At 37.4% G+C, this 12,896-nt stretch overlaps 1 protein-coding gene across 5 annotated transcripts in view; it reads left to right on the top strand.

Moving 5' to 3' along the window:
- CFH (complement factor H) overlaps window positions 1-12,896 on the top strand; it is a 127,112-nt gene that overhangs the window by 99,999 nt on the left and 14,217 nt on the right. For 3 of the 5 annotated variants that reach the window (XM_084978942.1, XM_021081845.2, XM_021081843.2), the window contains 4 exons: window positions 117-299; window positions 415-594; window positions 3,213-3,392; window positions 10,822-11,001. In XM_084978942.1, the coding sequence (XP_084835068.1) occupies window positions 117-299; window positions 415-594; window positions 3,213-3,392; window positions 10,822-11,001 (723 nt within the window). 5 annotated transcript variants of the gene reach the window in all.

Genomic DNA, 12,896 nt, shown 5'->3' with positions numbered 1-12,896 from the left:
TGCTAAAATAAATTACAGAATAATTAAACTAATTAATGAAAAACTCTGCATTTGTTGGATTTTTAAGTTATAAAGTGAGCAACGTAACCATTATTTACACAGTATTTCTACAGCAGGGCAAGTAAAATCCTGTGCTCCACCCCCTCAACTCCTCAATGGGGAAGTTAAAGAAACACAGAAAGGAGAATATCAACACAGTGAGGTGGTGGAATACGTTTGCAATCCTAGATTTCTGATGAAGGGCTCTCATAAAATTCAATGTGTTGATGGAGAATGGACAACCTTGCCTGTGTGTATTGGTAATGTATTAAAAAGAGTAATACTTAAAGGTAAAAATCAACACTTTGCGTTTATATTCATATAAACAGCTAAAGGATATTTAAAGACGAACATATTATTGTGAAATTTTCACAGAGGAGGAGCGTACCTGTGGAGATATTCCGGACCTCGACCATGGCTATGTCCGGCATTCTGCCCCTCCCTATCACCATGGAGACTCAGTGGAGTTCGGCTGCAATGCATCATTTTCACTGGTTGGACCCAGGTCAATCACCTGTATTAGTGGAAAGTGGACCCAACTTCCTCAGTGCTTTGGTAAGAAGACACTTCTCAAGTTGATGTTTAATTTTTGCCACCATACGGTTGAAATGTAGAGTTGTTGAAAAAGTCAGATCTTAAATTATGATTCCAAACATTGGTGGTTTACAGTTCAGTATGTGTCTAAAGAGGAAAAATATAAACTAGCAATGGAACTTTTTGACTCTTTCTGCCCTGATACTCACATTGTTTATTTCTACCAATATAAACTTAAATCTTACTTTAGATATTTACATGATATTTTCCTAATTACCAGGAAAATATAACTATCTTTGCAGAAGTCCAAGTTTTGTTTTTGTAGCACTATTTCTTTCAGGACCTTTAAAAGAAGGAAATATGGTTGAAAAATACCCATTTTATATTTTCCTATAGAAATACGCCTCTCTCAAAGCTTCTAACAAGGATAGTTTCTCAGTCTGTTTCAAATGCAGCAAAAAGAAGTTAATGTGCTGGAGGGAGGGTGAGCGCACACCCTATCAGTTGGTAGGTAACTTAGAGGAGACAGGTGGGCTTGGACCAGGAACCTGCCCTGACAGATGCACTTCACTGCGTTGAGTCACCCTGACCTTTGGGGACCAAGTCTTTGTTGACTGACGAAGAGACTCTCTTCTACCTTCTTTCAGTTTTCCCTTGGAAGGAATTATTTATTTCCTAGAGTTTTCCTGGGCCCTACACTCAAAGAGAGCCCCGGATGTCCAGTCTTATTTTTTCATCAGATTTCTAGTCATTAATTATTCCAAGCAGGAGGTAGGGCTAAGACTCAGGCTGCATGGGAGCAGGATTTTTTTTCACTGATATATTTCCTATACATGAAAGACCACCTGACATTCAGTAGGAGTGGGTTAAATTAATTAATACATTTTATTGCTTATTAATCCCTACATTCTTACTAAATCCATTCCCGTTCAAGATATTCCCAGTTCTTCAAGATTAAACCTCATCTTTGTCCTCTTCTATCTCCACAAATGACTTCACCTCATTTCATGTGGGGGGAAAAACCCAGGTAACATGCAACATGAAGACGCTCAACTTTTTTTTTCTTTCTTTTTCTTTTCTTTTCTTTCTTTTTTTTTTTTTTTTGCTTTTTAGGGCCACATCCGTGGCATGTGGAGATTCCCAGGCTGGGTAGGGGCTGAATCGGAGCTGTAGCTGCTGGCCTACACCACAGCTCACAGCAATGCCAGATCCTTAACCCACTGAGCAAGGCCAGGGGTCAAACTTGCGTCCTCAGTCCTCATGGATGCTAGTCCGACTCTCTAACTGCTAAGCCATGACGGGAACTCCAGCTTTTTATTCTTACGCCAAAACATGTTCTGGTCTCAGAAATTTTCCCTCTTAAGGTTCATCCTCCACCTGCGTTCAGTTTAACATGACCCTCAGCCATAGTAGACCTTATTCCAATTCTCTCCTTATTTTGTAACTCAGGCTAGCCTAGCTTTTTATTCTTCTTACTCTTTATTTTCTCCTAGTGAATAAGTTTGTTTTCCTTTCGGAAACCATGGTGACAACCACCACTGCTCCTTTAACCATACATCTCCCTTCAGTTTCCTTTCCTTGAAGAATACTACCTGTTTTATTTCTCTCAACCCTCTAGGCAAATCCGAAAAATAGGACTCATTCTCAAGCCTCTAGTGTGTTTATGTCATTTTTTTCCAAGAATGCATATGAAATCAGTACTTTTTTTGGCCAGCTACTTAATGTTTCTTTATTTTCTTCATCATCGCTTGACTCATATCACTAACAAATCAGTAACAAATACTGCAAAGACCTATACTGGTATTTTGTCAAATTCAAGAAGGACCTCCACCTGCACTGAGTTTTTGAAATAGGTAGCTATATAAAAACTTTTATAGCTTGTATTTGACTTATACTGGATCCATGAAAACTTGTTATTATGGCATTATAATATTATTGGATTATAAGATGATCTGGTATATAGCATAGCGTCTCAAAAAATCTAAGTACCCATTTTCTTATTCCATGTGTCTGTTGTTTTTGGTAGTCGTGCAAAAGATCTGCTTGATTATTAAGATTCTGTACAATACACCTTAGAGATATCATTATATTTCATTACATTTATTGAAAAAAATGTATTTAAACTAGCAACAATATATTCTATCTCCACAAAAGATTGTTTTTATTTTAATGCTTAAGATTATGGGTTAAAAATAATATAGGTATTGTGATGATCATTATATAACTACAGATGTGATCGATTCATTTGAGTAATAAAAAATAAATAATAATAATAATACAGGTATACTCGAGATCAAGAAAAAAATGAATGTGAACATTTGCACAGATAGCAAGTATGGGACCAAATTTAGTTATGTGATGACTATTCACTGTGTAGGTCATCCAAAAATGTTCCAGTCCAGAATGCAGAATGTCTTTAGGATGGATATTTTCTCAATTTCAAAAACTGGACACAAGACTCAGGCGTCCAGAACGATGCATAATAATTCATTTCATACAATATGGTCAGTAACAGCTTGGTTGGTGGAATTTATAGACACAAATTGTAATTTCACTGTTATTGACACCATACCTATTTTTGTAGTAATTGTTTGGTTCTTATAATTAGTCTTTTCAAGGGAATATCTTCATCTTTACAGCAACAGATAAACTCAAGAAGTGTAAAGCCTCAAAAATATTTGCATCTGAGGGAAACCTGTTAGATAAGACCGAATTTGACCATAACACCAACCAAAGTTACAAATGTCGGGGAAAATCAGAAAGCAAATACTCAGTCTGTATAAATGGAGTATGGGATCCCAGAGTAAGCTGCAAAGAAGGTAAACTCTTCTTTTTTTTTCTAACTCGTAAAAGTATTGTCTGTGTCTTTCAAAGATATTTAGCTATTTATCATTACAAATAACTTTTTAGTCTGGAAGGTAATTTAGAAACTAACCAAAACACTGTTTCTAAATGTTAATTATATCATGTGCTTTAGTCAGCTATATAATAAAACACCTAGAAACTTGGTGACTTTAAATTAACATCTGGGGAGTTCCAGCTGTGGCTAAGCAGGTTAAGGACCCAACTAGTATCTATGAGGATGCAGGTTCGATCCCTGGCCTCACTCAGTGGGTTAAGGTTCCAACATTGCAGGGGAGGGAGTGGGATGAACTGGGAATTGAGGGTTAATAGATGCAGACTATTGCCTTTGTAGTTAATAAGCAATGAGCTCCTGCTGAATAGCACTGGGAACTATTATCTAGTCACTTATGATGGAGCATGGTGGAGGATAATGTGAGAAAGAGAATGTATGTATGTATGTGTGACTGGGTCACCTTGTTGTACAGTAGAAAATTGACAGAACCCTGTACACCAGCTATAATGGAAAAAATAAAAATCGTTTTTAAAAAAAAGGCTCCAGCATTGCCACGAGACGTGGCTTGGCTCTGGTGTTGCTGTGGCTGTGGTGGAGACCAGCAGCTGCAGCTCCGATTTGATCCCTAGCCCAGGAACTTCCATATGCCACAGATGTGACCCCAAAAAGAAAAACAAATTAATTAATTAATATCTGGGCAGTAGGTGTCCTCATTGCTATGGGAAGGCCATTGCTTCTGACTTCTTATATTACACACAAATGTGTTGATGCCTATGCTTATTATGCATTTGTCCATTTATATTTATGTATCAATGTATATTTATTTATCCATGTGCATTTATGTATCAGTCTATGTATCTATATATCTTTATGTATCTATCTAGTCACCTATTTATCTAGTCGTTTACAACTATCTTGGAAAGTCTTAGGTCTCATTGACACCACCAATTCCAACTGAATAGGTTAATTTCAGTTTTTCACTTTTTTTTTTTCTAAACCTGCAATGTGTGAAAGTTCCTGGGCCGAGGATCAAACCTGCACCACAGCAGCAACCTGAACTGCTGCAGTGACACCACCAGATCCTTACCCTGCCGAGCCACAAGAGAACTCCCTCAGTTTTTCACATTCGATATCAGTATTTCTCTTCTCTAATTATAGGACACCCTGACTCACTATTCTCAATATTTTTACCAACTTCTACAAGCCTAGAATATACAGAAAGTAGCTTCAAACCAACACAAAAACGAATCAATTATCTAGTGTTTGACATTTTATAATTCTTTAAGGAGACAAATAATATTTATAGGCAGTGAAGTACATGTATTCTTCTACATTTTCTTGTAGAAGCTTTATGGTTTTATATGTATATTTAGGTATATCCATCTTATACTAACTTTTGAGTATTGCATAATATAGAAGTTGATTTTTTTATATATGGATATCCTATTGTTTTAGCAATATGTGTGGAAAAGACTTTGAAATGAAAATCAGTTTACCGTAGAAGTGTTCATTTATTTCTGTACTTTGTCTTCTGTTCATTTATCCATTTATCTATCTTTATTCCTGCCAAATTGCCTTTATAACTAGCTTTTTAGTAGACTTAAAGTCTGATATATAGTCTCCAAGTATGTTTCTCCTATTCAGAATTGTTTTATTAACATGGAAATTTCAGGGAAAGCTTCTCAATTTTTATGAAATATCTGTTTCTATGTGGAAAGGGATGGATTCATAATGGAAAACAAATTAGGGGAGAACTGAAATCTTTTCCATACTGAGTATGCACGTCATAAACTTGATGTATCTCCTTAATTACTGACTTCTGCTTCTATTTTTTCGGTAATGCCTTACGTAAAACATGTACCATTCTAAAAAAAAATTTAGAATTTACATGTGAGCTTACCTAGTATGTAGTTTGCTTTTTTTTGAAGTTTCCCTTGATGAAGATTTCAATTTCGTTATTAGGTAGTGTGCTATTCACAGTTGCTATTTTTTTTTTTTTGTCAGTATGTGAAAGTTGTATTTTTCAAGAAATATCTCCATTTTACCTAACTTATGAAATTAATTGCTATACAATTCATTCTAACAATTACTTAATATTATCCTATTTTGCTTTTAATTATATAGTATATTTGGTAACATCACTTCTTTCATTCTTGGTGTTGGTAGTTGCTTCCTCTTTTATTTTGATCATTCTTTCCTAGAGTTTTGTTTTTCACTATTATTAATATTTTCATTGTGATGATCATTGTACAACGATAAATGTAATAAATTCATTGAGTAGTAAAAAAAAAAGAAAGTTGGAAAAAAAAGAAAAGAGAAATGAAAAAAAAAACAAACAAAAATATTTTCAAATAACCAATTTTAACACCCTTACTTTTCTCCATTTCCTCTTTTCTCTAATGTGTAGCTTTGTTAATATTCACCATTTTTAGCTTTGTTAATTGTCTCTGTTTTCTCTATTCATCTTTCTCAATATTCTCTCTTTTGTGGACTTAATTTTCCTACCTTCTAATTACTTGATTTTAATTTTATCTCATTTCTTAAGATAAAAATTTAAAACACTGATTTCAGCCCTCCAACTTAAAAATATAAACCTGTAAAACACTTTTTGTCCCTTCTAAGTACTGCTTTAGATATCTCAAAAATATATACATTTTATTTTCATTTAATTCTATGTGAAATATTTTCTTTTTTTTGGTCTTAATTTTTTTACTATTATTTTTTAACTGAGAGTTGCAATGTTTATTTCAAGTTTCTCTTGTTTTGTTTGCGGGTTTTTTTGGGATTTGGGGTTTTTTTTTAATTTATTTTACATTTTTATTATTCAAATGAATTTATCACATCTGTAGTTGTATAACGATCATTCACAGGATTTCCATCCCATGAACCAAGCACATCCCCCCAACTCCCAAACTGTCTCCTCCAGAGACCATAAGTTTTTCAGTGTCTGTGAGTCAGGATCTGTTCTGCAAAGAAGTTCAGTCTGTCCTGTTTTCAGATTCCACATGTCAGTGAAAGCATTGGATGTTGGTGTCTCATTGTATGGCTGACTTCACTTAGCATGATAATTTCCAGATCCATCCATGTTGCTAAAAACGCTGGTATTTCGTTCCTTTTAATGGCTGAGTAATATTCCAGTGTGTGTATGTACCACCTCTTCTGGATCCACTCCTCTGTCGATGGACATTTAGGTTGTTTCCATGTCTTGGCTATTGAAAATTGTGCTGCAGTGAACATCAGAGTACATGTGTCTTTGCGAGTCATGGTTTTCTCTGGATAGGTGCCCAGGAGTGGGATTGCTGAATCAAATGGTAGTTGTATTTTGAGTTTTCTGAGGAATCTCCATATTGTTTTCCACAGTGGTTGCACCCATTTACAATCCCACCAACAGTGTACTAGGGTTCCTTTTTCTCCACACCCTCTCCAACACTTCTTGTTTGTAGACTTTTGGATGATGGCCATTCTGGCTGGTGTAAGGTGGTACCTCATTGTGGTTTTGATTTGCATTTCTCTAATAATGAGTGATGTTGAACATCTCTTCATGTGGTTGTTGGCCATCTGTATGTCTTCTTTGGAGAATTGTCTATTTAGGTCTTCTGCCCATTTTTCGATGGGGCTGTTTGTTTTTTTTTTTTTTTTGGTATGGAGCTGCAGAAGGTGTTTATAAATTTTGGAGATTAATCCCTTGTCAGTTGATGCACTTGCAAAGATATTCTCCCATTCTGTGGATTGTCTTTTCGTTTTGTTTAGGGTTTCCTTTGCTGTGCAGAAACTTGTAAGTTTGATTAGGTCCCATTTGTTTATGTTTGTTTTTATTGTCAATACTCTAAGAGGTAGATCTGAGAAGATGTTGCTGTCGTTTATGTCTATGTTTGGCCTATGTTTTCCTCTAAGAGTTTTATAGTGTCTGGTCTTATATCTAGGTCTTTAATCCATTTGGAGTTTATTTGTGTGTGTGGTGTTAGGGAGTGTTCTCATTTCATTCTTTTCCATGTGGCTGTCCAGTTTTCCTAGCACCACTTATTGAACAAGCTGTCCTTTCTCCACTGTATATTCTTGCCTCTTTTTTCATAGATGAGCTGGCTGTAGGTCGGTGGGTTTAATTCTGGGCTTTCTTATCCCGTTCCACTGATCTATATGTCTGTCTTTGTGCCAGTGCCATATGGTTTTGATGATTGTTGCTTTGTAGTATAGTCTGAAGTCAAGGAGCCTGAATCCTCCAGCTCCATTTTTCTTTTTCAGGATGTCTTTGGCTCTTCTGGGTCTTTTGTGCTTCCAAACAAACTTTAAAATATTTTGTTCGAGTTCTGTGAAAAATGTCCTTGGTAATTTGATAAGGATTGCATTGAATCTGTAGATTGTCTTGGGTAGTGTAGCCATTTTGATGATATTGACGCTTCCAATCCAAGAGCACGGTATAGCTTTCCATCTATTTGGGTCATCTTTGATTTCTTTCATCAGTGTCAAGTAGTTTTCAAGAGTACAGGTCTTTTGTCTCTTTAGGTAGGTTTACTCCTAGGTATTTTTTTTCTTTTGGATGCAATGTTAAATGAGATTGCTTCCCTAATTTCTCTTTCTGCTCTTTCATTGTTATTGTATAGAAATGCTGTCGGAGTTCCCGTCATGGCGCAGTGGTTAACGAATCCGACTAGGAACCATGAGGTTGCGGGTTCGGTCCCTGCCCTTGCTCAGTGGGTTAACGATCCAGCGTTGCCGTGAGCTGTGGTGTAGGTTGCAGACGCGGTTCGGATCCCGCGTTGCTGGGGCTCTGGCGTAGGCCTGTGGCTACAGCTCCGATTAGACCCCTAGCCTGGGAACCTCCATATGCCGCAGGAGCAGCCCAAGAAATAGCAAAAAGACAGAAAAAAAAAAAAAAAAAAGGAATGCTGTCGATTTCTGTGTATTAATTTTGTATCCTGTGACTTTACCAAATTCATGGATGAGCTCAAACAGTTTTCTGGTAGAGTCTTCAGGACTCTCTATGTATAGTATCATGTCATCTACAAATAGTGATAGTTTTACTTCTTCCTTTCCAATTTGGATTCCTTTTATTTCTTTTCCTTCTCTGACTGCCATGGCTAGGACTTCCAAAACTATGTTGAAGAGTAGTGGTGAGAGCGGACATCCTTGTCTTCTTCCTGATCTCAGGGGGAATTCCTTCAGCTTTTCACCATTGAGAATGATGTTCGCTGTGGGGTTGTCATATATGGCCTTTATCATGTTGAGGTAGGTTCCTGTTGTGCCCACTTTCTGAAGGGTTTTTTATCAGAAATGGGTGTTGGATTTTGTCAAAGGCTTTTTCTGCATCTATTGAGGGGATCTTATGGTTTTTATTCTTCAGTTTGTTAATGTGGTGTATCACACTGATGGATTTGCGGATATTGAAGAACCCTTGCATCCCTGGGATAAATCCCACTGGATCATGATGTACAGTCCTTTTAATATATTGTTGGATGCGGTTTGCTAGTATTTTGTTGAGGATTTTTGCATCGGTGTTCATCAGTGAAATTGGCCTGTAGTTTTCTTTTTTTTTTGTGGTATCTTTGTCTGGTTTTGCTATCAGGGTGATGGTGGCCTCATAGAATGAGTTTGGGAGTATCCCTTCCTCTGCAGTTTTTTGAAATAGTTTCAGAAGGAGAGGTGTTAGCTCTTCTCTAAGTGTTTGATAGAATTAGCTTGTGAAGCCATCTGGTCCTGGACTTTTGTTTGTTGGAAGTTTTTTAATCACAGTTTCAATTTCAGTTCTTGTGATTGGTCCATTCAACTTTTCTATTTCATCTTGGTTTAGTCTTGGAAGATTGTACTTTTCTAAGAATTTGTCCATTTCTTTTAAGTTTTCTGCTTTATTGGTGTAGAGTTGCATATAGTAGTCTCTTATGATCCTCTGTATTTCTGTGATGTCTGTTGTTACTTCTCCTTTTCCATATCTAATTTTATTGATTTGAGTCCTCTCTCTTTTCTTCTTGATAAGTCTGGCTAAGGGTTTCTCAATTTTGCTGATCTTTTCGAAGAACCAGCTTTTCGTTTCATTGATCTTTTCTATGGTTTTCTTTGAAATATTTTCTAATATCCCTAGTGATTTCTTCTTTGACATGGCAGTTGTTTAGAAGTTTGTTGTTTAATTCCCAAGTATTTATTTTTTCAAAATAATTTATTCTCCATTAACAGCTTCATTGTGGTATGATACTTATGTAGAGAAATGCATGTATTTTATGTATACATTTTGATGAGTACCATGGGTATTTACATAGACAGTTGATTCTTATTGACTTCTAATCAAATTCACTTGTAACAGAGCACACATTTTTCAATATTTTGAGTTGTATTTTTTATTGCACAGCATATTTTCTCTTTATGATGTTTTCTTTTGGGGGGGGCCCTCTGAAAGTTCCCAGGATAAGGGTCTCATTGGAGCTGTAGCCGGCGGCCTACACCACAGCCACAGCAACTTGGGGATCCGAGCCACATCTGTGACCTACACCACAGCTCACGGCAACACCGGATCCTTAACCCACTGAGCAAGGCCAGGGATCAGACCTTCATCCACATGGATGCTGGTCGGATTTGTTTCCACTGAGCCACAACAGTAGTTCCATGTTTCTATTTTCATATAAAACATGCATATAATCTAGTTGCCAGACCAGGTTAAAGTGGTTTATGGTGCTCTTCGAATTCATCTATGTATAAAATTGTTTCTAGTTGTTCATTCAGAGTAAGAAAACTATTAGAATTGCTAACTAGGAGCTACCGTTATGGCTCAGCAGTAATGAAACTGACTGATATACCTGAGGACACTGGTTCAATCCCTGGCTCTGTTCAGTGGGTTAAAGATCTGGCATTGTCGTGAGCTGTGGTGTAGGTCATAGACACAACTTGGATCTGGCATTTCTGTGGCTCTGGTGTAGGCCAGCAGCTGCAAGCTCTGGTTCGACCCCTAGCCTGGGAACTTCCATATGCCATGGGTACAGCCCTAAAAACTTTAAAAATAAAAAAAAAGAATTGCTAACTAGGATTGTGGATTTCTCTGATTCTTCTTTTACTTCTGTCCATCTTTGCTTCATGTACTTTGATACATTTTTATATACATTATACACTTATGATCATTTAGTCCTTGTGAATTATCTTTTTTTATAATTGTAAAATATTTCCTTATAGTTTTTGTAATACACCTTATCTGGAAGCCTATATTAGCTTATTTAAATATAGGTTACTAATTATTTTTTAATTTTTTATTATACTTGATTTGCAATATTCAATTTCTGCTGTATGCTGAAGTGACCCAGTTATTCATATATATACATTATTTTTCTCACATTATCTGCCATCGTGCTCCATGACAAGTGATTAGATCCAGTTCCCTTAACCAAGAAATCTACTTTTAATATTTTCAGAAGTATTGAATTCATGCCCACCTCCACCTCAGATTCCTAATGCTCAAGATATGACAACTACAGTGAATTATAAGGATGGAGAAAAAATATCTATTCTCTGTCAAGAAAACTATATAATTCAAGATGGAGAAGAAATTGTGTGCAAAGATGGAAGATGGCAGTCAGTCCCACGCTGTGTTGGTCAGTAGTGAGTAGCTTGCTTTGTAACAGTCTTTGAAGTCATACCTCCGATTTTGTATAAACCAGCAGGATGAAGGTTTCTCTAGCTAATTCCACTTTATCTTGAAATGGTAAATTACAGATTAGGTATATATATTAATGAACATTCCTTCACTTTTAGTGTGAAGTAAATACAGTCAAAATATTTGGGCTACCAGATAAAATTTCTGTTTATGCATATTTTACTCCTCATGATGAGAAAGACAAGAATGGAGGGACAGTCAGGCTCTCCAGCCTGGGGGTCTCACACCTGGAAATGACCCCTAGAATGGCTGACGTAGAAGTCCAATATAGTTTGCTTACAGGAAAGCCAGAGGCTGTAGGAAGCAGAGGTTCTGTTCTTAAAAGGCACACAAAAACCTCATAGCTCCATGTCCCAGGGCATAGGCAATAATTGGAAAGAAGCCTGGGTTAGACTGACTTGTTGATCTTTGTGAATCTCTCATAGAGGCAGGAGGCAACTGTGGACACAGATGCTACTACCAGCCATTCTGAGAGCTCATTCTGCCATGAGAAAACTGTGCTAACATAGCCACTTTGGAGATTTCCCTATAGCTTATTAGCACCAGAGGGTTTCCAACCCACCAGCATGACAGCACTAACCTGAGGCCCCTCTGGGTCCCAAAGTTGTTGCACAAGGACCTGGCCCTGCTCACGGTTGAGACAACACCAGCCCAGGTACTCCTGGGCCCTTCAGCCAGCTGCTGCAGGACTTGGTCCTGCCCACCAGTGGGCTGGCATCCACCGCAAGAGGCAGAATCAGGCAGTCAACCAGGTTCGGGCCAGTCCCACCTACTAGTGCACTCACAGTAGTTGGCCGTGTTCAATAGAAGGGCACCCCTGAAACACATGGATATGATGTACAGACAAGTGCATGCTGTGGTGCCCCACAGACTCTTCCTACATAAGGCCACTTCCCTGAGATCAGGAACATATCTGACACAAAGAAATAAACACAGAGAATTAGGCAAAATTAAGAGAAAGAGAAATACATTCCAAATGAAGAAACGACAAAATCTGGAAGAAAAAAAAAACTAAACAAAGTGGAGATAAATAATCTACCTGATAAAGACTTCAAGGTCAAGACCATAAAGATACTCAGCGAACACTTGGAAAGAATGGATAAACACAATAAGAATTTTAACAAAAAGTTAGAAAACAGAAATTAGAAGTAAACAGAGCTTAAGAATGCAATAGCTGAAATGAAAAACACACTAGAATGAATCAACAACAGATTAAATGATTCTGAAGATTGGATCAGTGATCTTGAAGATATGATAGTGAAAAACACCCAGATGGCAAAATGAAAAAAAGAATCTTAAAAAAAGATTAGGCTTGTGTAAGGTGCTTCTGATACAACATCAAATGTAGTAATATTCTCATTATAGCTGTCCCAAAAGGAAAGTGACAGATAAATAGAATACTTATTAGAAGAAATAGTAGCTGAAAACTTTCTATCCTTCCCTTTCCTGGGAAGGAAACGGACTTCCAGATCTGGAAATCAGAGCCCCAAACAAGATGAACCCAAAGAGGTCTATATCGAGGCACATTAGAATTTCAATGGTGGAGGAGTTCCCGTCGTGGCGCAGTGGTTAACGAATCCGACTAGGAACCGTGAGGTTGCGGGTTCGGTCCCTGCCCTTGCTCAGTGGGTTAACGATCCGGCGTTGCTGTGAGCTGTGGTGTAGGTTGCAGTCGCGGCTCGGATCCCGCGTTGCTGTGGCTCTGGCGTGGGCCGGTGGCTATAGCTCCTATTGGACCCCTAGCCTGGGAACCTCCATATGCCATATGCCGAGGGAGCGGCCCAAGAAATAGCAAAAAGACAAAAAAAAAAAAAAAAAAAAAGAATTTCAATG

Source organism: Sus scrofa, chromosome 10, assembly GCF_054392235.1.
Source record: "Sus scrofa isolate SSC_HxYL_T2T_F1_AM1 chromosome 10, Sscrofa_HxYL_maternal_Yorkshire_Landrace_v2.0, whole genome shotgun sequence".
NCBI lineage: Eukaryota > Metazoa > Chordata > Mammalia > Artiodactyla > Suidae > Sus > Sus scrofa.
Note: the sequence above shows the minus strand (reverse complement) of the source record. Positions and strands in the feature narration are given on the sequence as shown.